We start from the raw sequence: 27,888 nt of genomic DNA on the forward strand, positions 1-27,888 counted from the left end.
GGCACGGCTTTCTAGGGCAGCTGCGACATTCCACATCCCCAGAAGCAGCGTGAGGGCTCCAGCCCCCACCCTCGCCGACGCTGGCCACTGTCAGCCTTCGTGGCACTCGCCATCGAGTGGAAGTGAGGTGGGGTCTGCTTGTGGTTTTCGCTGGCATTTCCCCAAATGCCTCTCTTCATGCACTCCTCGTGCACTTGGACATCTTCTTGGGAGAAATGTCTATCTAGGTCCTTTGCCCAATTTCTGATTGGGTTGTCTTCTTACTGTTAGACAATACATTCTTGGACTAGTCTAAACACGAACTCCTTATCTCATATGTAATGTGCAAATATCTTCTTCCGTTCTGCAGATTATCTTCTCACTTTCCTGAGGGTGTCCTTGGAAATACAAAACTTTTTAATGCTGATTATGTCTTTTTCTTGTTGCTCATGCTCCTGGTGTCCTACCTAAGAAACCATTCCCAAATCCTGGATCACAAAAATTTACTCCTGTTTTCTTCCAAGAATGTTATAGGTTTAGCTCCTACAATTAGGTCTATGATCCATTTGGAGATCATGGTGTTATGGTGTTAGGTAGGGTTCCAACTTCATTCTTTTGCACATGGACACCCAGCTGTCCATTTGTTGAATGGACAGTAATCTTTCCCCATTGAGGTGTCTTGTTGTCCTTGCCAAAAATCCAACGATAAGATACATGGGTTTATCCCAGACTCTCAGTCCTATTCCCCTCTATTTACCCTTATGCCAGTACCCATACCGTCTTGATTGCCGTGGCTGTATAGTTTTGTTTTTTTTTTTTAAGTATTATCTACCCGCAATGTGGGGCTCAAACTCACAACTCAGAGATCAAGAGTCGCATGCTTCCCCGACTGAGCCAGCCAGGCGCCCCTAGTTTTGAAATTACCAAGTGTAAGTCTTTCCATGTTGTCCTTCCTTTTTAAGAATATTCTGGCTCTTTCTGGGTCTCCACACATTTCTATATGAATTTTAGGATCAACTTGTTGATTTTTTTAAAGGCAACTGGAACTTTGACAGGTATCACATGGAATCTGTAGGTCAGTTTGCAGTGTCCAGCTGTCTTAACATTCAATCTTCCAGTCCATGAACATGGGATGTCTTTCCATTTCCTTGTGTTTTCAATTTCCTCCAACAGTAGTTTGTGGTTTTCAGTGTTCAAGTTCTTACACTCCTTTTATCGATTTATTACTCAGTATTTTATTCTTTTAGATATTATTGTGAATGGAATTATCCTAATTCCTAATTTTATCTTGGGATCAAACATTGCTAGTGTAATAAAATATAATGGAATTTTATATCTTCATCTTGTGTCTTGCAACTTTGCTGAATTCATTTTTAGTTCTGATCATCCTCCTGGGACTTCCTTAACATAATCTATATATAAGACCATGTCAACTGCAAACCCAGAGATGGGTTTACCCATTCCTTTCCAGTACGGGTGCTTTCATTTTTCTTGCCCAGCTGTCCTGGCTAGAACGTCCTGCACGTGTTAACAGAGGTGGAAAGAGTAGATATCCTTGTCTTGTCCTGACCTGACATTGACCTTGGGAGAAAGCATTCAGCTTTCATCGTGCAATATGTCAGCTGTGGGTTTTTCATAGACGACCCTTATCAAGTTGAGAACATTCCTTTCTATTCGTAGTTTTTTGAGTATTTTCACCAGGAAAAAATATCAGATCTTGTTGAATACTTTTCTGATCTATTGAGATAATCAGATAATCTCTCTGCTTATTCTATTAATATACTGTATGATGGTGACTGAATTTTGTATGTTGAACCAACTTCCCATTATAAACTTCCTTGTTCATAATCTATAACCGTTTTCTATGTTGCTAGATTCATTTTGTTAATATTCTCTTGAGGATGTTGCATCTATATCCATATTGGTCCATAGTTTTCTTTCTTATGGGGTCCTTTTCTGGTGTTGGTATTAGGGTATTACTGTTTCCACAGAAGGAGTTGGAAAAAAATTCCTTCCTCTTCTATTTTTTTGAATGACTTTGTGAAGGACTGCTATTAATTCTTCTTTAAATGTCTGACAAAATTGACCAGAAGCCTGGGCTTCTCTTTGTGGGAGATTTCAAAATTTCTCGCTCATCAATGAGTCTGTCATTGTTATAGTCCTATTCAGATTTTCTGTTTCTTCTTGAGTCATTTTCAGTTACTTGTGTCCTTCCAAGAATTTGTTTCATCCAAGTTATCCACCTTGGCACACACTTCTGCACAGACTCCCTATAATCTTTTCATTGCTGTAGGGTCAGTTGTATTGTCCCTTTTTCATTCCTGATTTTAGCAGTTAGCATTTCCTCTCCTTTGACATGCCCCAACCACCCCTTTTACAGCTATAGCCTTCCTCCTAAATGGCACTTCCGAGTCTCTGTACTTCTTCCTGGAGCAGCGGTATTAATCACCTTCTACCACATCATTATGTCTGTGACTTGCCTCCCCGACCAGTATAAGATCCTTGGGAGCAAGTACCTTTTTTCACGACTTTTCCCCTGCACCTAGAGAGTCTCGTAAACAGTTAAGTGTCCTAGCAGACTTACAGTTTGAGGAAGTCTGCAGAAAAGCAAAAGAAACCAGAAACATTGCCAAATAAATAAGTAAATAAATGATGGCCTTGATGCCCTAGACATGCCCTGTTCAGTGTGTGACCACAGCCTACAAGCAGCCGTAATGACCTGAGATTGGTCCAAATGGAGATGTGCTGTAACATGCAAAACAGACTTCAAATACGTAATATTTTTTTAAATATAAAATACTTAACAATAATGTTTGCATTGATTTAGTGTTGAAATAATACTCTGAATACACTGAATTAAATACATCTGCTTATTAAACTTCCTTTCATCTGTTTCTATTTACTTTAAGTAGTAGAAAAATTTTAAGGACACATGTGACTCACATCTGTGTCTCTTTTGGACAGTGCTGCTCTAGGCAAACAGGATCAGGAGTGACATGGCTGCGTGCTCGGAAAAAGGAGGCCAATTCCCCACCCGTGGTCAGGAGAGGCTCACACAGAGCCCAGGGAGGGGGAAGGAGCCTGGGCCTGCCCTCGAACCTGTGTCTGCGCAGCCCGCTGCAGCACCGGAGACCTCATGCCCCTTGTGTCTGACCCAGCGGGTCTGGGGTGGGGTCCTCACTGTGCAGCCAGGGCTGGGAACCGCTGTGTTGGCCACCTCTTTGGCAGGTGCACTCCTCACTAGACAAGCACTCTTTACCCAGAAAGCCCTTAAGAGATGGCATGGCATGGGCACCTGGGTGGCTCAGTCAGTTAAGCATCTGACTCTTGATCTCAGCTCAGGTCTTGATCTCGGGGTCATGAGTTCAAGCCCCGTATTGAGCTCCACACTGGGTGTGGACCCTACTTAAAAAAAAGAAAACAGGGGTGCTTAGGGGGCTCGTGGGTTAAGCCTTGGCCTTTGGCTCAGGTCATGATCTCAGGGTCCTGGGATCGAGTCCCACATCTGGCTCTCTGCTCAGCAGGGAGCCTGCTTCCCTTCCTCTCTCTCTGCCTGCCTCTCTGCCTACTTGTGATCTCTGTCTGTGTCAAATAAATAAATAAAATCTTTTTTTAAAAAAAGAAAGAAAACAGAAACAGATGGCCTGGCTCAAACCAACAACTGAGAACCAGGCTGCACCTCAACATACAAGAACAGGAGCTACATGAAGAACTTTATTAGACATGGAAAGAATGTTGCAAACCCTCGAGGTCAAGTCCACAGCAGGCGCCTCTGAGAAGCCCAACCTGCAGCCACACCTCACCAGGTAACAAGACAGCGGCCCCGCAAGCCAGGTGTCTGAGCGTCCCTGGGACCAGCAGCACCTCCCTCCTCCCCCCCACCCACAGGGCGAGGGTGCCAACGTGCAGCCTTCGAGGCCACTGCACTGGGCACCAACCAGGTGCCTGACTCCAAGCCCTGGAATTCAGGGTGGGCTGGAGAATGGAGAGGCGGGACGGCCCCATGGCTCCTGCTGGAAATGCGTACCAGCCAAGAAACTGGCCCCCATGGAGGGTGTTACCTCAGGGGGGACCCGGTCACTCTGCTGTTTGAGGTCAGGCCCCCACGAGCTGCTCGTCAAGTGGGAAAGGTGGTGGCTCTGAAATTAGACCGCCCCGCCCCCCGTGGAACAGAGCGGTTTATGCTTCCTCCATAGAATTTTCTTAAATCTTTGCCCAGCTATTGCCAATCTGTTGCAGAATTCAACGAACGCCTATATCTGGCCTAACAAAGAATCACAGCCTTAGTTATGTCAGGATCATTATGTCCACGCAGAAGAATGACGTGTGGAGGGGGCAGAGCCACTGGCCAAGCTAGCAGCCCACCACATGCCAGGGGACAAGGGGCCCCCGGGACTGGGCAGCAAGTCCTGCCACTTTAACATACAAGGATGTTTTTATTTTAAATAGATTCAGACTTTTATAGGAATAAAGTATACATTTCTATGTAATATGCCAATATGATAATTTTTGGAAAACCAAGTTGATACATAATGCATTTTTATGTTTCTACACTAACAAAGTGACTCGCAGCTGTGAAAGATGCTTTAAAAATCAGATTCCATTTTTGTGGGAGAGAAAAAGGGAATTAAATTTTTTGAAAATATATTTGAAATCTCCAGAAAGGCCACATCTCATGCCTTGAACCAGGGAGGTGGCCTTGGAAAGCAGAGGGAGGGATAGGATGCACCCAAGGAGCAGACACCGTTCCCGTCACCTCCACCCTGTAGGTCCTGTTCAACACCTGTTAAACCCCAGTGGAGCCAACACGGGACCCACATGGGAACAGTGTCTTTTTAGGTGTAAGAAAAAAATCTCTCTCCGTTAGATGAGATAAAAGAGGGGAGGAATCTGGTCTTGGGTTCTTTTTGAAAGGGGTTTCTGTGCCCAGCCAACAACAGACGAAACCCATCCTCCTTCCTACGTAGGGATCACGCCTTCCGAGAAAGCGTGGGAGCCTGCGTATCATCCCCCATCATGCTTATCAGAGGATGGGTCCCATCTTCGGCTTAAAAACAGCAGCCAGCTCACCCCGTGTGCGATGGACAGGCACGGACGGGCCCTGAGCTGTAGGAAAACACTCAGACTGGAGGAATACGGGTGTGAACAGGTGCCAGGAGCAAACAAACTACAGAATCACATGTATGGTGATTCCATCTGTGTTTTTAAAATCAGATACATGCATGACACATACTGCTTGTGTGTACATGAGCATGTGTGTCCTCACGCCAATGCTGGTCTGCCCAGGCTCCTCTGGCTGAGGAACCCATCAAAGAGTCACTTTCACTGCACACACATGTATATTTACTTCCCTTTATGAGAAGATATTGTTCTTTCACTTTGTTTAATTAATGCAATAAAATCCCTGTTTGCTGGTCCAAACAGGGGCAGAGTGTTGGCTGTCGTGGAAGGACAACCAAAGGAAACGAGGCTTTTACGGAGAGGAACGGGGTGGGGGCCGGGGCCATGGTGAGCCACCGGCTGAGGGCAGGCGGGTCCCGAAAAGCCGAGGGTTAGAGTCAACCACAAGCAGGCTGTGAGTCAGCAGGTGGAAAGAACAGAGTGGGGGCATGAGCTGCCACGAGGAGCAGAAGGCGGATGTTGGAGCCCACTACCTGGATTCGAATCCGGGTCGGCCCCAAATGGAGCTCCTCGGCACCTCCGTCCACCTGTGCCATGAACTGGGAATGGTCACAGTGTGGATCTCAGGGATGGAGCACGCTGATGTAATAAGCACCACTTAACTGCTGGGACCGCTACCAGGAGAGAAAGAGTGCAGGTAGCAAGCGCGAGGTATATTCTTAGCTCCCACCAAAGTAGGTTATGGTATAAAAATACCACTCAATAGTAACTAAAGGAGCGTCACCTTCATGTGCATCCTGCCGCAGCCTCGGCGTGTGTGACTTCTTCCCCAAACACCCTCCACTAAGGATGGGACTCCAGCTCTGGGGCCAGTTTGCTCACCCCTCCCTCAAACGTGCAGCCCCACGGGCCGGAAGGGGCCTGCACCCCGCCCGCAGGCGTGGGTGGCTGCCTGCACGTCGGAGGGGCCCAGCGCTAGGGCCAGCCAAAAGCAGGGCAAGGGAGGAGTGGGCCCTGGGCAGATGGGGGGGCGTCTGGGGGAGCAGCCGGGGCAGCAGGCAGTGTTGGCATAAGGCTCTGGGGAGGGAAGTGCTCGCTGGAGGGGGCGAGAGAGCAAACAGCTGACGACTCCTCCCCACAGTCCTCTCTTCCTTCCCTGGCAACCTGGCTTTGCCTCGCTGGGGAGAGACTCAACCATCAATTTGCTCTGAATATCCTGTTTATCTATTAACTTCCTAGCAGGTCATTCACCAGCGGAATAGCCCATGGCCAGTGAGGGCTTGCACCTCAGGACAGGGCCTGCTCCCGTCTGACCAGTGAACACGGGATGCAGTCAAGGACACACCAAGGTCAGCCCTGGGCCTGGCAAAGTTCAGGGGGAGCTGGCAGGGGTGGGGTGCCCAAGGCGCATCCTCCCTGAGCCATGGTTCTGGGTCTGTAAAGTGTGACGGGAGGGCAGCTTCCTGGTCAACTCAAATCAAGTGACCTGCACATCAGAGGTGGCTCCAACGGGGCCACCTTACCTACCCCGGGGGAACGTCCGGAACCCCTGAAACCCGGCCCTCGTGGGAGCTTTCTTCTGGGGACATCGCCCGCGTTTTAAAGGAGAGGAGCCCCACAAGCGGCCGGCTCGGGAGCCTGACACGAAGACCTCTCTACCCAACCGACTGCCCAGCGGCGGAGGTCTGCCAGCACCGAAGGGCAGCACGCCGGGAGCCGCCGCACGCACACAGAGTCACGGGCCCGCCAGCAGCCCCTCCACCCGGGACCAACCCTGCAGAATGCCTTGCGCCTGGGCGCCGAGCTCCCGCGCGACCGGAGAGCGTGGCACCCGGAGCCCCCAGGCCTCCCCGGGGGGCGGGGGGGGGGGGGGCCCGCAGCGGCACCACGGGGCCCAGCCCAGCAGCCACGGCATCAAAGTCAGGGCGCAACAGGTAACAGGTGCGCTTGGCCTGCAGCCGCGTGTACGCGCAGTCCCAGCGTTCTGGAAGTGACGAGCCTGGCTGGAGGCTCCTACCCGCTGGCTCCGGGCGCGCCCCTGGGTAGAGGAAGCGGAGAGTCTGGAAGGAACCGGCAAATAGCGGCCGCGGCTGCGGGGGTTCCCCAGCGCTTCCTCCGTCTTCGCGGGGACGCGCGGCAAGACCCGGAGCGTGAGGTGCGCCGCGCAAAGAGCTTATGACCCCGTCACCGCCAACCCGCCCGCCGCCTCACGAGGTCAGGGCCGCGTGCGTGCGTGCGTGCGAGCGGGCGTGCATGCGTAATGCGCGCGCAGGTGTGTTTGCGCGTGCGCGTACGTATACGCAGTGCGGCGCGTGCGCCGTGAGAACGTCGACGACCTGCTCCCTTAGCAGGTTCCAAGTGTAGCGCGTGATCGGGTTCCCCGGAACCGCGGCGCGGGCCGCCCCTGGGGTATCGACCATCCGCTTGTAATGCTTTCTTCTCACTGAGAACAAACAACCGAAGCCAGAGGATGGAAGAGTCGGAGTTCTAAATGCTCGGCTGAAGGGTTACTCCCGGAGCCGCTCTCCAGGTCTGGAAGCCGTCTGCGGTGAGCGCCGTGGAGAGCGCACGGCTGCCCAGTGCACGTGGGGCCGCGCCTCGCTCCCCTGCTGGGCGCCCGACTGGGGACCTCCCGCTCTGGGTGGCTCCCGACCTGGCACCTGGGCCTTCCTGGCAGGCATGCCCCACCAGGCCTGAAAGGGCAGAGCCCCGGACAAGAGCCTCTCTCGGCCCTCAGACCCTGCTCCCCAAGGAAGGATTCCAAGCCGGACAGGGAGGGGAGCGGTGGAGGCCGTGTCACGCAGGCAGCTGCGGGCCCATGGCCCGGCCGTTCCCGGGCAGAGAGCTCAGCGTCCTCTGACTGGTGCCAGGGGCTGCAGCTTTAAATAAACTTGGACGCATGCACCTGGGGCCAGGGAAGGGACACCCACTGCCTCGGGCAGGCGCTGTCAACAAGCGGCAAGCGGGCACCATGGCCACCTGGAACCCAGCCCTGAGCAGAGGTGCGGGCCTTCTGCTGCCTGCCCCGCCACAGCTCACCCTGCACTTGCTCGGCCTCCCCTACCCAGAACACCCCAGCAGGGCTGTGAAAGGCCCCCCCGAGGTCATTCCCTGGACCCACTACCTGGGGGGCTCCGCAAAGGTGTGCTGGGCCTAGCAGAAAGTTTTCTGGATCCAGAGGATGGGCCCCAGGTCCTGGGGTGTGTTCCCTTCCCCTCCCAGGCCCCTGCCCACCGCAAATGTCTCCCCCACTCCCACTCTGGGCCCTAGCTCCACCGCAGGGCAGGCAACCACGTGGCTCCCTTCTGGAAGCTACTCCCGCTCCTGCTGCCCAGGAGGAATCTGGCCTCTGCTGTGCGGACCCCTCTCAGCCCCTCCCCAAGGCAGCTGAGACCTCCACTCCCCGGTGTGGATGTGGATGTTAGTGGCCAGGATGAACAGTCGCTGCTGGAACCAGAGGCCCTCAGTTGTGTGGGCCTCCCTATGCCCTACGGGACCCACAGAAGCTCCCAGAAAAGTGTAGGGGTGTCAGCAGAGGCAGCATCAGCTTGAGGGAAGGGGTGCCTGGTTAAGGGTCTGCGTGCTCCTGAGCAAGCACAGAAAGGACAAGAAGGTCCCTAGGAACAGTGACTTCCTCCCATGGCCACCCTCTGCCTAGGAGAACTACCTCCTTCCTCTGAGGACCCCAGTCCACTACCCCTTCCAGCTTCTTTCAGGCTGTGTTCAGGACCCCAGGGGGACACACAGAGGGTGTGCTGGACCCTCCCCATCCCTCTGCTCAGCTCTCCAGGCCCCCAGCCTCAAAGCCAGGCACCCAAAGAGCACCCACCCAAGGAATGGAAGGGAGTTTCTGGGCCTGCAGGGCACGGCCTTGCCCAGAACCCCAGGCCAGGGGACTCCTCCACTCCGCCCAGCCCTCAGGCCTGACCCGCATCCTCCCCCACATCAGGGAGAAAGGGGGAATCCGCAGGGCGTCTCAGTCTTCCCAGATCAGGACCCATCTCACCAACACAAGCACTACCACAAACGATTTTTAGAAAAAGAAAAATAAGGCTCGGCGGCTGGATGTGTACGAGGAAACCTCGCCAGCGCCCCCACCACGCCGGAGGGCTGGAGGAGGAGTGAGGACAGCGGGGCTCTGGCCGCGCCAGGATGGAGCCCAGGGATTCAGGAGTTCTGGAGCCCGACCAAGGGATGCCGGGGGGCAGCCACCCTGATTCACCCAGGGGTCAGAGAGCAGCCCCTGAGAGACTCGGAGTCCGGGTGCCCCACAAGAGCACGTTGCAGACCAGAGCCCAGGAGCCACCTGTTCCCCAGGGGTGAGGCCCTACCTGACCCGAGCCTTGGAAGCCCCTCCCCATTTCATCTCCCACCCTCTCCCCTCCCCCCTCCCCGCAGGCGCGTCAATAACTCTCCGAAATCCACCCCCCCACACACCCCTCCCCCGCCTACTTCGATGACCCTGAAATCAGGAGCCCATTCGGCTCCCCACCTCACCCCCTCATCTCCACCCCTGGGACCTGCCAAGCTTCCTGACCTCAGCCCCTCAGCAATCCTGACTCGTGTTTCCAGAAGAATCTGGGGGAAAATCCTCCAAAACCCTGATTCCACTAGGGGCCCGCAGCAGAGGCTGTTCCCACGCGGCCGGGAGCGCAGCGGGCACCCCCGGCGCGGATGGAGCCACGCGGAGGAGCAGGCGCCTAGCAGGTCCCGCCGCCCCCGCGCCTGGCCGCTGGGGTGGGGGTGGGGACAGCGCGGCCCGCGCCAGGAGCGACCCTCAGGCCAGAACCGCCCCCTCCCCCGCGCTCTAGGCCCCGCGGCCGCCCCCGCGCGCCGCTCCTTTCTGACCTCCCGCCGCCAAATGCGTCACGTCTGCCCGGCGCTCCGGGGACACCTGCTGCCGCCCCCGCGGCGCCGAGCCCCGCGCCCCGAGTCCCGGGAGTCACGGCCTCTGACCGGGCGGCCGGGCTGAACAGGGCCGGGCAGAGCTGCGCGCGCCGAGGTCCAGCAGCCTGGCCCAGGGCCCAGGGGTCGGGGCCGCGCGGGGCCGTGCGCTTCGGGCCCCGAGCCCGGAGGAGCCGGGGGCGCGCGGGGCCGCAGTGCGCCCGGAACCAGCGTCGCGGAGGGTCTTGGTCTCCGGGGTCCCAGCCCTCCGCGCGCAGCGCCCTCCCGGGTCCCCGCCCGGCCCGCACGCGCCGCGGCTCTTACTTGCCAATATCCTCGTAGAGCTGGTACTCGTCGGTGAAGCGGGTGCAGGTCACCGTGGTGGCCATGGCGGCGACAGACGGGCTCGGCGTGCGCTCTGCTGCGCTCGGGCGGCGGCGACTCCAGCTCCCGCTCGCGGGCACGGCGGCGACACGGGCGCGGGCGCGGGCGACACCTCGGCTCGCGGCGCCGGGCGGGGGCCGGGCTGGGCTGCGCCGGGCGGCGAGCGCACGCGAGATCTGCGCGCTCCGTCCCCGCCAGGAGCGCGCCGCACACCTACGCGCGGGGAACGCGGGCGCGGCTGTCGCCGCCGCCGCCGCCGCGCCCGCCGCCCCTGCACGCGCCCTGCGCACCCGCACCGCTCCCGCGCCCTGCACACGCACCCGCACGACTCCTGCACCCCTACCCTGCACCCGCACACGCGCCCTCGCCCTGCACACGCACCCACACCTCTCCCGCACATGCACACGCACCCGCACCCTACGCTGACACACACACGGGTCACATCACCTGCACCACGCCGGAAAACGCGCCCGCACACGTGTCCTGCACCCAGGTCCTCTACCTGCTTACGCTGTGCCGGGACCCGCACCCGTGCCTGGGCGCACTCGCACACACACCCCCAGGCACCAAAGCCACCTAAGTCAATTTCTCTGTTCCCTGCCGGAGACCCCTTGGACACTGGAGACTACACACAATGAACCCCGCCCCCCAGTCCCCTGAATGCCCACCTCACCCCAACTGCAAGAGGACACTCAGGCACACATGGGTGGATGGGGCACGTTTGTCACCCTTCAGAGGACATTCCTCACACCACCAGGAGGAGATGCTGCCGGGATCCTTCTGTCCTGTCTCTAGTACTCCACACACACTGCACAGCCTTGTCCCCCCTGGCAGTTGCCCAGGGGCCTTCCAGACCAGTATACACACTGGGGACAGTGGGTAGCAGGATGAGAGGGTGGGGACGGCCTGTTTCCCATGGTCCCAGGGCCCTCTCCCTGGATCCCTGAAGACTCCACGCTGGGGTGTCCCGGTGTAGGCGGAAAGGCAGAGAGCCCTTGAGTCAGGGGAACAGGACTGCTCCAGCTCTGGTAAGTCAGGAGTCCAAATACCCAGCCCTGTGCCCCATTAGGGGGACACGTTCTCTCATCTCAGGCCTAGTCCACCTGCCTGCCCCTGCTCTGGCCTAGAAGAGGGTCCATCTTGAAAGTGACCCTGGAACAGAGGAGGAGGAGAGAGCAGGAGGGAGGAGCAGGAGAGGCTGGGCTGACCCCATTTCCCACAAAAGAGCCTTCCCCTAGGGCCACACCCAGGCTGCCGTCTAGAACCAGGACTTGAGAGCTGGCAGAGGACTCCCTGGGCTCTGGCACCTACACTCTTCTGAAGGGACAGAGCCGGGGTCTGTCCTGGGCAGGCTCTGAGGACAGAAGTTTCCAGCAGCCAGCTCCTGATTTAGGTCGTGCAGTTGCCCTGATGTGAGCTACTTACTGTACTGTGGGCTCCCAGGCATAGGGTGTGGGCCTGACCTGCACATCTCGGTCACCTTGGTCTGTGGCTCACCCCAGAAGCCATAGCAAGTGCCTCTTGAGTCAAAGATCAAATGAAGGTACTCTGGGGTGGGGCAGCCAGGGCCTCTCCAACCCCGGGGGCCTTTGGCACCAGGCTGTCAGGCAGGGGAACAGAGTGGCAACCAGTTCTGGTTCTGGCTGGTTTTGCAGAACCGAAGGGCACCCAGGAGGTGACCAGAGGCTGAGGACTACGCTGGCTTGGAGCAGGGCACCCATGGGGAAGGAGGGTCTGACCTTGACCTCAGTGGTGCCAGGCCAGAGGGGAGACCCCTCTCATGCCTCAAACCAGGACCGAGCATGCCTGGCGCCTGGTAACAGAAAGATGGCCACCCCTCCTGGGGCAGCAGGCACTGTGGGTGTTCACCCTCACAAGCGCTGCTGGGCCATCCACATCCCTCTGAGAATCCCTCACAATAGAATACAATTAGCAAAACAAACAAAACGAAATTGTACCCCTCGGTCAGTCCACCTCTCCTGAGGCTGCTGCTAGACCCTGTGTGCTTCCAAGGTCAAACACACTCCTGCCAGGATGAGTCCAGGCCAGGATAAAGTGGCATCAAAATCATGGAGACAGCTGGCATTGATTTGCTTACTTGCATTTTACAATTTTACCTCATTTAATTCTCTACCCCACAAGGCATATATTATTATTCCCCCCATTTAACTAGATGGGACAATGGAGAGACAGAGGTAAAGTCACACCCAAGAGGTGGCTGGGACTCGAACCCCCCTGCCCCAGAGACCCTCCCTTGTCTTGTTTATTTTCACACACACACACACACACACACACACACACACACACCTCCTGCAGCCCTTGGCAAGGACAGAACAGCATTCTGGGTGGCCTGTGTTGAAGTCCCTCTTTTCTCTGCTTGGGGAGGCTGCCCAAGACCAAGTTTCCCCAAGAAGTCAGGATCACTAAAGGGTTTGATTTAAGGCCCTTGTTCTACTCTTGTCAGGAACTGAGGTTCGCCCAAGCAGCCCCTCCTTTGGGCTGGAATGTTCAAGGTATGATGTAAGACTCAGTGGAAGGCCAGCAGGGCAGGCTGAGCTACTGAGGGGACCCAGACTGCTCGTGCACCCCACTCACAGAACAACCTACTCTCCACCTCCAGACTCAGAGAACTCCTCCCCAGCAGAGTAGAAAGCTGGAAAGGAGAAGGGCTGCCAGCCATGACTCTTTCTGGAGTCCCAGGCCCCAGAAGCCCTGTCATCTGGCTCTGTCCCCCCAACCCTCCTTCAGGAAGGGCCCTCTTCCACCTGCACCCCCACATCATCTCTGCCTCCCACCTTATCCTCTCTAGCTGACTTTCATCAGCAAGGAGGGCTCTCCCTCCCAGGTGGCAGCTGGGGCGGGTGTGGGGAATATCAGTTCTGGGAGGTTATTGTTAGGACAGTCACCATGGCAACAAGCATCACATCTGCAGAGCCAAAAGTGCTGCACGTGGGGCTCATTCTCCCAAGGAAAGACACAGCCTTTCCTGTCCCCCTCACCTCCAAGAACGGATGTCAGTGCCACCACCTTTCCCAGACCCAGCCATCTGCCTGGAGGAGCAGGCTGTGGTTCCCCAAAACAGGAAGACCCTAATCCATCAGTCTCCAATCACCTGGCCCTTGACATGGCAGCAAGACATCAAGGCAGGTACGTGGAGAGATGACAGTAGTGGTGTTGTTAATGATGATGGTGATGATGATGAAGGTGATGATGGTGATGGTGGTGATGGTGATGATGATAATGTTGGTGATGATGATGGTGGTGATGGTGATGATGATGGTGATGATGATAGGGATGATGAATGTGGTGATGGTGATACTGATGGTGGTGTTATTGATGATGATGGTAATGATAGTGATGATGGTGATGATGATGAAGGTGATGAGGGTGATCATGATGGTGATGATGGTGATAGTGGTGATAGTGATGATGGTGATGAGGATGATTATGATGGTGATGAAAGTGATGGTGGTGATGGTGATGATGGTGATTATGATGGTGATGAGGGTGATGATGATGGTGATAATGGTGATAGTGATGATGGTGATGAGGGTGATAGTGGTGATGGTGATATTGATTATGATGATGATGGTGATGATGGTGATGGTGATGATGGTGATAGTGGTGATAGTGATGATGGTGATGAGGTGATGTGATGATGGTGATGAGGGTGATAGTGGTGATGGTGGTGATGGTGATGAGGGAGATGGTGATGAGGGTGATTATGATGATGGTGATAGTGGTGATGGTGATGGTGATGATGAGAGCCATAGCTACAATTCAGTGTACCCACTACAGGCTGGAAACTTCTAAAGTTTCTACACCCACCACTTCATATAAACCTCATAGCAACTGGGCAAGATACGGGTTATTTTTATCCTCCTTTTACAAGTGAGGAAACTGAGGCACCAAAGGATTCTGTAAAGCCAATATTGCCATTCAGATCCACATGTCTTTATAGCCAGTGCTTTAACCACTATGCTCTGCTCGTGGGTGACCAATGGCCTTGTTGGTGTGGCCACCATGTAGCACCTCTGTGCCCAGCACTGCCCTGGCATTGGGTCACACCGGGGACAGAGGTGGACAGAGTTGCTGCCTTTGCAGGGCTTATGCCCAAGACCAGCAAGACACAAACCAGAAGCCATCGAGCAGTCATTTTTGTTCTACATAGATTTAAAACGAAGTGATTGGCTCGATTCTGACAGGGCAGCAACTGCAGAGTGGGTGCTGCGGGGGGGTGCTCTCTGAGGAGGTGACATTTCAGCTCAGATCTGAGTGACAGAGAAGGGATGAGGGGAAAGAGCACTGCAGGCAGAAGCAGCAGCTGAGCAAAGGCCCTGTGGCTGGAACCAGGAATGAAGAAGGTGAAGGAGAGGGCTGCGAAGGTAACCCAAGTCCCGCTAATTGTCCGTCTGCACGTTCTGCTCAGCACCTGACTCTGCGAGGGAGTGTGAGCTGTCTGAGCGACTGGCAAACAAGGAAACAAAGCTACCCAGCAAGACGGCAGTGCCCGTGGGCCTGCGCATATATCCTGCCCAAGGCCAGGAGAGCACAGAGCCTGCAGAGCTCCTTCTATCTCAAGAGGCAGCCGAGCACAAGGTGCATGGCACTGCAGGTCCAAGAGGGGCTCGCTCTCTGGCCAGAGGGCATCCCTCCGCCAGACACCTGTGGGGGCTCCTGCTGAGCCCACTCCAAGGCCCGGGACTGGCCCGGCTCCTGCCACTCCCCAGCACCCCACCCAGGCCTCTGGTTGGCCCCCAGCAAGTGGCCCTTCCTGTCCAACTTTCTTCTGGTGGGTGGCATTGCCAGCCTCCTGGAAATTCAGGCCCTGGGACCCAGAAGGTCCGGCATGCTCCCTGCTCAGCGCCCTGACCCAGCATCCGGCTTGCACAATTATCCCCCACAAGCAGAGCCACTCAGGTCAACAGGGGCAGGCAGGATGGCACTGGTGCCCCCGAAGGCCAGAAGGGGCCAGGGAGTCACCCCCCAGCTACTGTTTTCCTCACCATGAACACCAGGACTTGTTGTGGGAACAGTCTCCAGGCATGAATGAGGCCCCTGTGCCCACCTGCTCACCCTCCCCCCTCAAGCTCTGTGGGCATAGGCCACGGGCCTGGGGGTCCCAGCACCAACACAGATGCCCCGTGCTAATCAGACACACATATGCTGCCCTCTCATCGAACAGGCAGGGTGGCACAGCGGGCTGGGCTCTGACCCTGACCTGAGTTAGGAGACCCCCCGTTGTCAGGTTCGACTCTTGTGGACAGACACAAAACACGGTAAGGAAAAGTGCATCAATATGGGACGCCACTCTGGGGAACCCCTCGCTTGTGTCTTAGAAAACTAAACAAATACCTTCCCTGAGACCCACTAATTCCTCTCTTAAGAATTTACCTGAAAGAAGTAAAAACATATATCCAAAAAAAAAAAAAAAAAGGAATTTGTATAAAAACAATCATATAGCTCCACGCGGAAGTCAGGAACATCTGTTGCAGTTCAACAGATCGGCGTGTGGACATGAGAGAGGGGCTCCCGGCTTACCCCACAGTGTGGGTGAGCCTTCGAAGGATGCAGACACAAAGACCACAAGCTGCAGGCTCCCACTGCCACAGAATTCCGTGACAAACCATGGCTGCTGATACAGGAGCAGTGGCCGCGCCCACCAGGGGCTTAGGCTGTGCAGGGATTGACTCCCCCATAAGGGAGGAAATGTGCTGTGTTTCTGAGGTGGACACGTTTGTCAAATTCCCAGCGCACCCCGCAGGCACAATGGGTGCTCTTCTACCCCACGCGCGCCGGTGTTGGAGACCCCTGCCCGCAGTCTCGTCGGGGGAGGCTCTGAGCTTGGCCCGGCATCAGGAGACAAAGGCAATCTCACAAAACCCTACAAAAGCAGGCATTGGTGACAACCGTGCAGTAAAATAAAAAATAAATAGCCAAAGGAACCCACTCAACAGGAAATTTAAATTTCCAACTTTGGAAGCTCTCCAGATGTAGCTTAGGAACGGACCGGAGTGAGACCACCAGGATCATGCGCGGTGGGGACGCAGCCACGCCCGGCTCAGGGCGACAAGCCAGCTCCACTTAGCAGCAAACAAGCACAACTGAAAACACACAAAGGTTTACATCTGAAGAAACTGGGAACATATAACAAAAGGACCCCAAAAAAGCTAAAGGGAGGAGTTTCATAAAACCAAACAGAAATTAGTGAAATGAAAAATAACAAATAGCACAACCAGTGAGACAAAAGCTAGATCTTTGGAGAAAAAAGTTTTATTTTTTATTTTTTTTAAGATTTCTTCTTCTTCTTTTTTTTAAAATTCATCTCCACCTGCAACGTGGGGCTTGAACTCATGACCCTGAGATTAAGAGTTGCACACTCCTCCAAATGAGCCGGCTGGGCGCTCCTGAAAAGAGATGTTTCTAGCAGTAAAACAGACAGATCTTTGACAAGTCGGGTCAGACCCAAAAGTAGGTATGAAAAGGGCAATAAAAGCAAAACAAAGAGATCAAGATTATAAAAGAACAGTATGCACAGCATTTTCCCAATAAATGGGGAAAATACAGTGGAAATGGACATTTTTCTAGGAAAATATAAGTACTCATATCGACTCAAAAAAAGTAAAATGCCATAGAAGAATGTAGAAGCTTTGAAGTTTGCACAACGAGAACGTTTTCACGTGTTACATCTGTGGGAAGGGGAGAGTGTGGATGAGGGAGCGTGGGCCGTGACCTTCTCCTGAACGGACGAGTCAGCACACATTAGGAGCTTCTCCCTCCCTGTTGATTCAGGGTCACATACTACGATGAATCTGCACTCTGGCCCCACCCCACCCCACCCCCCGGTCCAGCAGAGTGAGGGGTCCGCAGGGCCAGGAGGGACAGCTGGGCCAGGAAGCAAGCTGGGTCTTGTCAGCTGCGTGCGCTCACTGAGTCCTGGGCGCTGGGGCTCAAGTTATTCAGGGTTTCAGAGGAAAGAAGGATTTGTAATAAAGACATGAACAGAGGTGCTATTTATAACCAAGAAAACTGGAATCAACCCAAATCGCCCCCACAGGGACCGGCCTGGCAGATCCACAGAGGAGGGGAAGGAGATGCTGGCCACGTGACGCGTGGGGAGGGGGAGCTCAGTGGCGACAGGAGCTCCATGCGTGGGGGGAGCCAAATATAATGCAGTTTGCACACAGCGACCATAATTATGGGACACTGCGGGCTCACACTGACTTACAGGTGTCAGGCCAAGGCTGAGCGGAAAACAGCCAGAGCAGCCCCAGGGGCAGCCCTTGGCCCACAGGGACCTTGTCCCCTCATCGCTTGGCCAACATGGACACGGAGCTCTGACGCAGAGTCAGGGGGTATGGGAGGCCAGTGGTCTGCCCTGGGCACCCCCAGCAGGGCCCGTGGGCAGGCCAGCAAGCCGTTCGCGCAGAGTGCCATCGGCCAGGGCTCCAAACGATGGAAACAGACTTAAAGATCTTGGGCCTTGGCTGAGGGAGGCAACGGCCACCTCTGAGCTCCCTGCCACCTCCACTGGCAATGGGGGTGGCGGGTCCGCAGGAGCAGGAGGGGAGGTAAGACTTGAAGCTCCCCTGAGGAGTCCTCCCCCAATACACATCCTGCTGGAACTGCCCCTCCTCTGAGGTGCTCCCCACGCTCAGAGTTCCAGCTCTGCCCATCTCCCCACAGGTATTCCCAGCTTCTGGACCCACGTCCTTCCAAGGGCCTTGAGGGCAGTGGTGGTGAAGGGGTGGCAGGAGGACCCCCGCCAAGGTGTCTCGGCCTCTGCTAGCTGCTGCCTGCAGTCAGCCTCCCCGTGGGTTTGTCAAACGCTTCCCACATGGACACGGCCCTCCTGTCCCAGTCCCCAGGCCCTACCCCAGCTGCACCCCCCCAACCCACAGGTCCCACACAGCACTGTTGCAAAAGGAGGGACTCCCTGGAGGGCAGGACCTGAGCCAGGGGTGACCATCCTATGGGCCACTCCACCTGCCGTCACCCGCAAGCCAGCGGCCGTCGGAACACCCCAATTCCTGGGCCTGGTGGGCCTGGTCAGCCCCAGCCCCCACCACTACAGGCCCCCCCTGTAGCCAGGGCTCTCTGCCAGGCCATTGACCTCTGCAGGACCCAGGGCCTCCTGCAGGACCCAGGGCCTCCTGAACGCTCCCCGCCCTTCCCTAACCCTCCCCTGCCCGAGAGAAACCTACAGGCGGAGGTCCCAGCCTGGAAACTGCACATACTACCCACTTCACGGTGTTGACATTAAGACTAATAACGGGGAGGGGGGCTAGAAGGATTCATCTGGAAGGGCACTTTGGAAGCAGGCCTTGGGGGCCATGCAGGTGAGCAGTGAGTGTGGGGTCCTGCTCTGCGCAGCGGGGTGGTGAGAGCAATGAAGACGGGAACCAAAGGGACAGACAGGACCATCAGCAGGGGGCAGGAGCTACAGCAGTGAGTGCTACCAGGAGGAGAGAAAAGAGAGGGGCTCTCGGGGAAGCTGGAGTGCAAGGGAGGCCGCAGGAGGGCTGACTGGAACCACAGGAAGCTGCAAATGGAGGATGAAGGAAGCAGCAAGGACATGCACTGGGAGCCCAGGCAGAGGCGTCTCCAGCGGTAGGGCCGTTGCTGGCGTGCAGTGGGGTGCTGGGGTGCAGCACTTAGGGACAGGGGGTGGACACGGAGCACTCCCCCTCGGACACAAAGCAGACGCGTGCCTTTGGCTTACAGACATGGATTCCTGGGCAGCAGACCACCCTCTGGCAGGAAGGAACCTCCACCTGGACAGAATGCAGGAGACACCCGCTCTCAGACATGAATGCCAGACGATGCCAGACTGGGGGCCCTGAAATGGGGGGTACAACTTACAAAGGCTTGGCTGCCACCCGGGGGCAGTCCCTGACGGTAGCTCGGAGCGCTGGAGGTCAGAGGTCACGTGAACGGACGAGGGGCCTCGGCAGCAGTTGGAATGTGAGGGACAGGACACCAAAGAAGGGGTGGCTGTGAGTAGGGACCCGCGGGTCCTCGGCTGCCCACACACGGGGCAGGTCTGGGTTGTGCCCCATTACAGGGCCCAGGGAGCACCTCAGATTTTCCAGGACCTGTGCTAACAAAGCACAAAGCCAAGTTCAAGGTCTGAGCAAGAGTCAACATTCTTCAGAGGAAGTTAACAGAACCTTGAACTTCACATCTTAGCCACCCCAACCATCCACTGTTCAATTAAAAACAAAAACAAAAAAACCACTTAGGAATACAAAGATAGAGGAAGATGGGAGCCCCAGGCAAGAAAAAAGTCATCTACAGAAACTGAGACATTAACCCAAGATGACCCAGATGTTGGACTTTGCTGAGTTTAAGGTCACTGTTACAAACACATTCGAAGACTGGAGAAGCTGTAGCCTTAGTGAATGGACAGGAGTCTCGGCGACCACACAGATAGAGTGGGAATGACGCAACCTGCACTGCGACCAGCACACAGCCTGACCTTGAAAAACAAGGTCACCCGGTCCCTTGCATGGGACCCTGGAGTCTCCAGACCAAGTGTGAAATTGAGGCAGAATAAATGTTTGAAGACATCATGTCCAGAAAACATCCCCAATTTAATGGAAAATATGAATTTACGTTTCCAATAACTCCACAAGCCCCAGTGAGGATAAATATAAAAGAAGAACAGTCACACAAAGTTCCGAAAACCAGAGAAGATCCTGGAGGCCACCAGAGAGTACAGACGCATCGCTCCCAGGGGAGCCGTAGCAATCAGAACTGACTTCCCACCAGAAGCCGCCAGGGCCAGATGGCGACGACATGGCATCTTCCCAGTGCCCCCCAAGTCCTCATCCAGTAAAAATGTCCCCCGTAAGCAAGGCTGACATAAAGGAAACTAAGAGAAAGGCACAGACTCAGCAGTGTGGTCCACACTGTGGACGGCCCTGGCTCCTTCCTGTAGGAAGGAACTCCACTGGGAGCAGGACAGATGGACGCCACCACCACTGACCAGGCGGAAACACAGGGGACGTGAAACAGGACTCATTCATTAGGCAGCTGAGCTCCACCCCTCAAAGCCCGTGAGGCCCACGAGGCCGGGACAGCTGCTGACTCACAGGACAGCCGCTGGCAGCGCAGGGTCCTGGGCTGCATGCTGAGCGGTCAAGGTCACAGTGAAGGCAACAGAGATCCTGGTGTGGGGTCTGCGGAGCCAACGGTGAGAACAGAGCCAGGTTTGTTCCCAATTTCGGCACTTGTACTGTGTTTATAAGGGAAGGGACCGTTGGCCCACATGAGGGCATGAGAGAATAATGGGGCATTGTGCCCCAGCCCATCAGTCAGACGAGTCAGAGAAATGCTCACCAATAGAGACAAAGATTTGTAGGGCAAATGTGGGGAGATGTTGACAATTGGTGGGATTGTGGGAAGAACATATGAAAGCTCGTCTGCATTTGCAGCTTTTCTATATATTTGAGATTATTTCAAAAAGAAGACAGCAGCTTCCTTGGGGCAAGAAGGAAGAAGAGAAAGCAAAAGAATGGATAGGGGCCAAAGAAGGGGAAGTATTTTTGCTGAGGTTGAAGTCCCCACAGACGAGGGCACAAGTCACTGACCCTCCTCCCGCTCGTCTGGTCTGGCCGAGCTAAACAGTTGGAACTGCATTTTCCCTTCTCAAAGTTATGCTGTGATATGCAAACATGTTTCTGTGTCTAGGAGCAGCAGCATTTTTGTTGGTGTAAAGTGTCCGATTGTGTGACTGCTCATCCGTCCGTGCTGCTGGGAACATCGTGGCTCATGGCTTAGGGAGCACACGTGTGCAAACACCTGGGAGTGGGATGTCAGGGTCACTGGGCACAAGTCTGATCCCCTTTCAGGGACCCAGCAGAAAGTTTCCCAAGCAGCAGCATGGGGCTATGTTCCCACAACACAGTGTGGGTGTCCCAGCTGCCCCACCGCCTGACCCATGAGCCCTGGCACTGCGCCAGGTTGGGACATCCAGCCAAGTATATGTCCCATGATAGTCTTAGCTTCCGTTTCCCTGATAACTCAAGGGTGAGCACCTTCTCACGGCTTTGGACCATTTGAGCCTTTTTGTGAAGTTACTACCGGCTGTTTCTCTCTCTCTCTCTCTCTCTCTTTTTTTCTTATTTGTAAGTGGGCTCTACGCCAGCTTGAGGCCCTGAGATCAAGACCTGAACTGAGATCAAGAGTTGAACATTCACCTAATGGGCCACCCAGGCACCCATTTCCCTTTTTCTTATTGATGGGTACAAGTTATTTCTGTAGTGTGGCTCAGAGACCTTTGTCTGATGTGTTTACTGCAGATGGTTCTCCCAGCTCTGTGGTTGGCCCTTTCACCAGCTTGCACACGATCGATCTTCTTTTGACATACATAAGTTCTTCATCTCAACATGATCAAATTCACAAATGCTTTCTTCACTGGCACTGTGCTTGTATATTCTCTCTACGGACCTACTGTCTGCCCTCTAGGTCATAAAGATGCTCTCTTATGTGTTTTCCCTACCTTTTTGTTGTTTGTGCCCCCTTTTGACTTCTAAGACCGTTAGGAACGAGATGTGTGCCCGCATGTGTGTGCGCGTGGGTACGCACACACAAGTGTAGTAAGAGTGGGCCTCAAGAATTGTTCCCCACATATGTACTCCTAATTTTGCGAAAAACACTTCTTCCCCCAATTATAATCAAGTGTCAACTTTGGCCATGTCTGGGTTCCATTCCAATGGTCTATTGTCTCAGCTTGTAATGTAGACACACACACACACACACACACACACACACCAGTATTCTGGGGAAGTAGTATGCACTAAATCAGCTCAGGTCATACAGAATTGAAATTATTTCCGTTCTGAGTCTTCCAACCCATAAGCATGGCATGTACCCTTCCATTATTTAGGTGAACTGCACTTTACCTCAGTAAAGTTCCTAATTTCCTGTGTAGACCTTCTGCATGTCTTTGTTAGATTTATTACTCGATATGTGATGGTTTGAAAATAGTATGGTAAATAATTCCTCTTCAGTTTTTTTTTTACTTAAGTAAACTCCACACCAAACATGGGGCTTGAACTCATGACCCCAAGATCAAGAGCTACACACTCTTACCAACCAAGCCAGATCGGCACGCCATTATTATAAATAATTCTTAGCACATTTATAATTGTTGCTGGTACGTGTAAAACATTTTTCTCAAAAGACTGACATTATAGTCAGAGGCCTTGCTAATTTCACATGTTCTAGTAAATTGCCTAAAATTTTAGGGGATATTCCATGTACACAATAATATCACCTGCAAGTAATGGCGATTTTATTTCTTCTTTCCTAGGCTTTTACCTCTTTACTGAGGTAAAGTGCAGTTCACCTAAATAATGGAAGGGTACATGCCATGCTTATGGATCAGAAGACTCAGAATGAAAATAATTTCAATTCTGTATGACCTGAGCTGATTTAGTGCATACTACTTCCCCAGAATACTGGTGTGTGTGTGTGTGTGTGTGTCTACATGACAAGCTGATTCTGGAAGCTACCTGATATTGCAAGGGACAAAGAACAAGTAAGATGAATTGGAGGATGAGGAAGAATAAGGGCAGCTTAGTTGAAGGCCTTTGGCTGGCAGGCATCACCCAGCAAAGCCACAGTGATTCACATTTTCTTTTGTGCTGGCTACACTCCATAAAACAATGTTGAGTAGTCATGGTGAGAATCTCACTGTGATTCTCAGGGGGAATGTTTTCAGAATTTCACGAGACATACACGGAAGGAGCCATGGTACATGTGGCTCATGTGTCCTTCTATTTAATATGCCCCTTGTAGCAAAGCACAGTGTACTGTTCAGTTTTGTTCCAATTCACTGGAAGAAATTAGTCCACTTACATTTAGTGTGGTTTCTCATACATGTGAACTTACACCCACCATGCGAGTGCTTGTTTTCTGTTTATCTCACCTGTGTTATGTGATTTTAATCCTCTTTCCTGACTCTTCTTGGATTATTTATTATCCCATCCCCCCCATCTAGTAGCCTAATAGCTATCCACCCCTTTGCTATTATTTCACTATTTCCTACACACTCTCCTACTGCTCACTCAGTGGTAGAATAGAACATGCCCCCTTTATTTACTAGGGTCTGCCACAAGCCAGCATGCTTTTTTTTTTTTTAAGATTTTATTTATTTATTTGACAGAGAGAGACACAGCAAGAGAGGGAGCACAAGCAGGGAGAGTGAGAGAGGGAGAGGCCGGCTTCCTACTGAGCAGGGAGCCCAATGCTGGACTTGATTCCAGGACCCTGGGATCATGATCTGAGCCAAAGGCAGCTGCTCAACAGACTGAGCCACCCAGGCGCCCCTGGCATACTTTTGTTTAACCTCATCCCAGGCCCTATAACATTCTATTTGCTGCATTTCCATCCTCCTCACTTCTGTTGTTGTTACTGTCACACGTTTTATTTTTTACATATTTTCCACCACAGGCAGAATTGTTATTGTTATGGAGTCAATATTGATCTCTGTTAACCCTTTCTGTCCGTTGCTCTTTATTCACTCCTGAACTTCTGCCTCCACTTTTGAAGAATATTTTTGCTGCAGAATTCTATAGAATTCTACGTTGTCAGGGCTTTCCGCCTGTCCTTGAAGAGTGTAATTTTATTGCCTTCTGACTATGTGTTTGTGTTGGAGAGTCTGCACTGATTGTTACTGCTTTGTAGTACTTCTTGTCACTCTGGCTTGTTTGAGGCAATCTTTGTGCTTATCCTGGTGGGGATCATGGCGTTTCTTGAATCAGTGGACTCATGGCATTCTCTGATTTTCAGAATTCTCAGCTACCATGTCCTCCAACATTTCTTCTGCTTCAGGAAGAAATTTTTCTTTTCTTGCTTCTTTCTGGGACCCCAGAACTTTTTAACATGTTCCACGATCTGTCACACTCTTCTCTATATTTTCTCTCTCTTCCATCTCTATGCACCAGCTTTGAGATTTCCTCTAGTCCCATCTTAAAACGACTCATTACATTCTAAGTACAAATTATTGTGTTTTCAGCTCTAGACTATGTCATTGAAACTTTTCATCTTATTGTTTTAACACATTAATAGCAATTACTTTAAAGTCTGGTAACTTCAGTATCTGTATCATCTGAGAATTTTTCCCTGTTTTTTTCTTGGTGTGTCTAGTAATTCATAATTGAAAGGTGGACACTGTCCATGAGAAATTACAGAGGATTTCTCCAGAAAGGGTCCACCTTATTCTCCGGGAGCAGCTGGGTGTGGAAGACTCCCTCAATCCTGGTACATGAGGCAGGACTGCTGTCCTGATGTCTGTCCATCCATGGGTCATGCTCATCCCTAATATGTAGCTGTCCCCAGGTCCCAACTCAGATCCTGAGCTCCCATTTTTCTCTTCATAACCATGAAATAGTTGAAAACACCACTGAGCTTTTCACTGCTATCTTAGCTTCTTACCATGTGCATTTGATATGCAGGTGAAGGATTTGGGGGGTAAATGCCTGAATTTGGGGCCTCCAGCATCTTCAGTACTGGCCATTTCAGCACCCCCCCCCCCACAAAGAACTTGCTGAAGCTCTGTTGGCTTCTTTACTTCTTAGCAGTGGCAGCTCTATGCCCAGTTTCCCACCTCTCAAAGAGTTTGTAAACACCAGGAGGGTTATAGTGTGCAAAATGTCCACTCACCAATCTCCATTTCTTTCCTAAGACTGGCCTCCTCAACTCCTGGTCATTTGCAGCAGCAGGTTACCTAAACCAATTTTCTTTCTTTTTTTTTCTCATCTGCGTTTACTAGTTGTTCTCTGTGGAAACAGTGTTCTGCTCCACCATGCCATCAAAACTGTAAGTGGAAACTCAAGGAAGGGTCATTTTACAGATGGCACAAAATTCGATGTCTGTCCAGAGGTAAAAGTAATAAAAATAATGAGAGAGGTGCCTGGGTGGCTCAGTTGGTAGAGCATCTGACTCTTGGTTTTGGCTTAGGTTGTGATCTCAGGATCTTGAGGTGGAGCCCTGAGTCGGGCTCCTTGGGGGGGGGGGTGTTGCTTGAAGATTCCCTCCCTCTATGCCCCCAAAAGAAATAAATCTTTTTTAAAAAGATTTTATTTATGTATTTATTTATTTGAGAGAGAGAGACAGCACACAAGCAGGGAGAGTGGGAGAGGGAGAAGCAGACTCCCCACTGAGCAGGGAGCCCGATGTGGGGCTCGATCCCAGGACCCTGAGATCATGACCTGAGCCAAAGGCAGATGCTTAGTGGACTGAGCACCGGTCCCCCCAGACGCTCCTGTATTTTCACTTTCTTGAACAGGCCTTTTGATGCACAAGAATTTTAATTTTAATAAAGTTTGTTTTATCTATTTGTTGCTGTGGCTTGTGCTTTTGTTGCCATACGTAAGAAGCCATTATCAAATCCAAAGTTAGGAAAAATTCCTTTTAGGAGATTCATGGTCTAACTCTTACATTCAGGTGGTTGATCTACTTGGAGTTAATTTTTGTGTGTGGTGTGAGGTAGGGGTCTGACTTCACCCTATGAAACAGGTGGGTTCACAGGGACAGGAATTAGATTAGTGAGTGGGCCTGTAGGTATGTGGGGTGATGGGAAGTGACTGCTGATGGGTGTGTGGCTTTTGTGGGGGAGATGAAAATATTCTAAACTTAGTGCTGATGGTTGCATAACTCTGTGAATACATTAAAAACCACCGAATTGTACACTTTAAAAGGGTGAATTTTACGCCATGTGAATTATACCTCAATAAAGCTGTTATTAAAACAAACAAAAAGAGCAGCTGGTGGCCCGTGGGAGGGGACAGGCCTGGCAGCCCCACCTCCTGCTTCCAGGGGAGTAGGCATGCTGCCCTCCCGTGGACCCCGTGGCTGCCGGCCAGGCTCCTGCCCTACACCAGACATGTGGCCCACGCCTGAGTCTTCCTTCCCCTCAGTGCAACATGTCAGGTAATAAAGGGTCTTCTTTCATAAACTTTCCTCCCACTTTGGCCCCAAGCCCAATGCTGTCAGCCCATTATCCTGGCAACTCAGTCCAGAGAGTAAGGCCACAAGCAGCCACTCCTGTGCCCGCCTTTCTTCCTGAGGCATGGACGGAGCCCCAAAGAACAGACAGGCCCCAGTGGTCCCACTGGATTCCTAGGTGAGGTGGAGGCTTGGCTGGGCCCCGTGTGGAAGGTGGGCCTGGACTCAGTCTGTCCCCTGCCGTGAACAGAGCTGGCGAGCTATCTGTCTACCTGCTGCCAGGCCAGCCTGGGACATGGGCATGGACTCAGTTTGTGACCAGGCCATCGGGGGTTCCAGACAGGATCTGAGCATTTGGATTCGTGGGCAGCTTCTCAGAAGCCCAAAGTGGTCACTGTCAGTTGCATGAGGCCTCTTTGTGGCTGGTTTTGGGGTGGGAGTATGGAAGTTCCCTCTGTGCAGAGCACAGCATGGCCCCTGGATGTCACAGCCACGGACAACACACTGTCTTCCTGCACTCGGGGGGCAGGGGCTTGGGCAGGAGTCAACATCCTCGCCTGGCACTCAGCAGAGTCCTGGAGAGGTGACATTGGTGGCCTTCCTGGGAAGAGGATGTGTAAAAGGGCTGGAAAGGAGGAGGTAGGGCGCTGGGTGAAGATGATGGCCGAGAGACTGTGTATGGTCCCAGACACACGCTGGCCCCCTTTGTGTGGCAGAGGCTCTGGAGTGGGAGCATAGGGCCTGAGCCAGTCTGACTGGGCTCTCCACACTGGGCCCCAAGGGTACTGATTCCTCCCAGGCCCTGCCTCTCAGCAGGGTGGGGCTAAGAGGAGGCCCTAACACCGAGTCTGAAGGTGTGTGAGGTCACAACGAAGAAGCTGGGAGGGCTGCCCACGTCCTTCCCATCCCCAGCCACAGGCCCCAGGTTGGCTCTGTGGCTTTGGTCTCGAGGCACCTGCCGCTCTTCATCTGGACTCAGCAACTGCTACAGGCCTGCCTTGGCATTTTCACTGCTGTCATTAAGATGCCTCCCCTCGCTGTGGCTGGGTCAGCAGTTCCTGGCCTTTTTGTGCAGAAGCTGTGAGCACCTCAACCTCAGTGGCCTCCCCCAGGGCTCCCGACACGCTGCTGCACAGGGCACAGGCTGGGTCCCCAGGCAGAGGGTCTGGTGCACCTTCCCTGTCCGTGTCCACCCTGAACATCTCAGGGGTCAGGTCCTGTGCAGAGGCCATAGTGAGTGGCTGAGGGCATGAGCACTGTCTTCAAGAAGGCTCCCTGAGTGGTGTGCACCTGTCTGCCTTGTCCCTCTGACCTCAGGACCTCTGCTAGGACACACAGCCCCCAGGGGTACTCAGTGTGGTGTCCCCTGCCCCTAGCCCACCCAGCCAGTCTGGGTATGACACGTACCCGTCTGAGGATAATAACCAGGATGTCCTTTTGAAAGGTGATGAACCAAAGGCCAGTCTCCCTGTGCCCCCTTTAGGGCCTGAGCCCACAGCTGAGCATCTGACTCCCAGGAAAACCGTTCAGCTACACTTAGCACAAAACGGCAGCTCGGGGGTTGAA

At 53.5% G+C, this 27,888-nt stretch overlaps 1 protein-coding gene across 6 annotated transcripts in view; it reads right to left on the minus strand.

Moving 5' to 3' along the window:
- CAMK2B (calcium/calmodulin dependent protein kinase II beta) overlaps positions 1-10,484 on the minus strand; it is a 79,626-nt gene extending 69,142 nt beyond the window's left edge. For all 6 annotated transcript variants that reach the window (XM_082692085.1, XM_082692083.1, XM_082692084.1 and 3 more), the window contains exon 1: positions 10,309-10,484. In XM_082692085.1, coding sequence (XP_082548211.1) covers positions 10,309-10,373 — 65 coding nt within the window. In that variant the 5' untranslated portion in view covers positions 10,374-10,484. The remainder of the gene's footprint in view (positions 1-10,308) is intronic.
- Positions 10,485-27,888: the final 17,404 nt, after the last annotated feature.

This window comes from Mustela nivalis, assembly GCF_964662115.1.
Source record: "Mustela nivalis genome assembly, chromosome: 12".
In the NCBI taxonomy this organism is placed as follows: Eukaryota; Metazoa; Chordata; class Mammalia; order Carnivora; family Mustelidae; genus Mustela; species Mustela nivalis.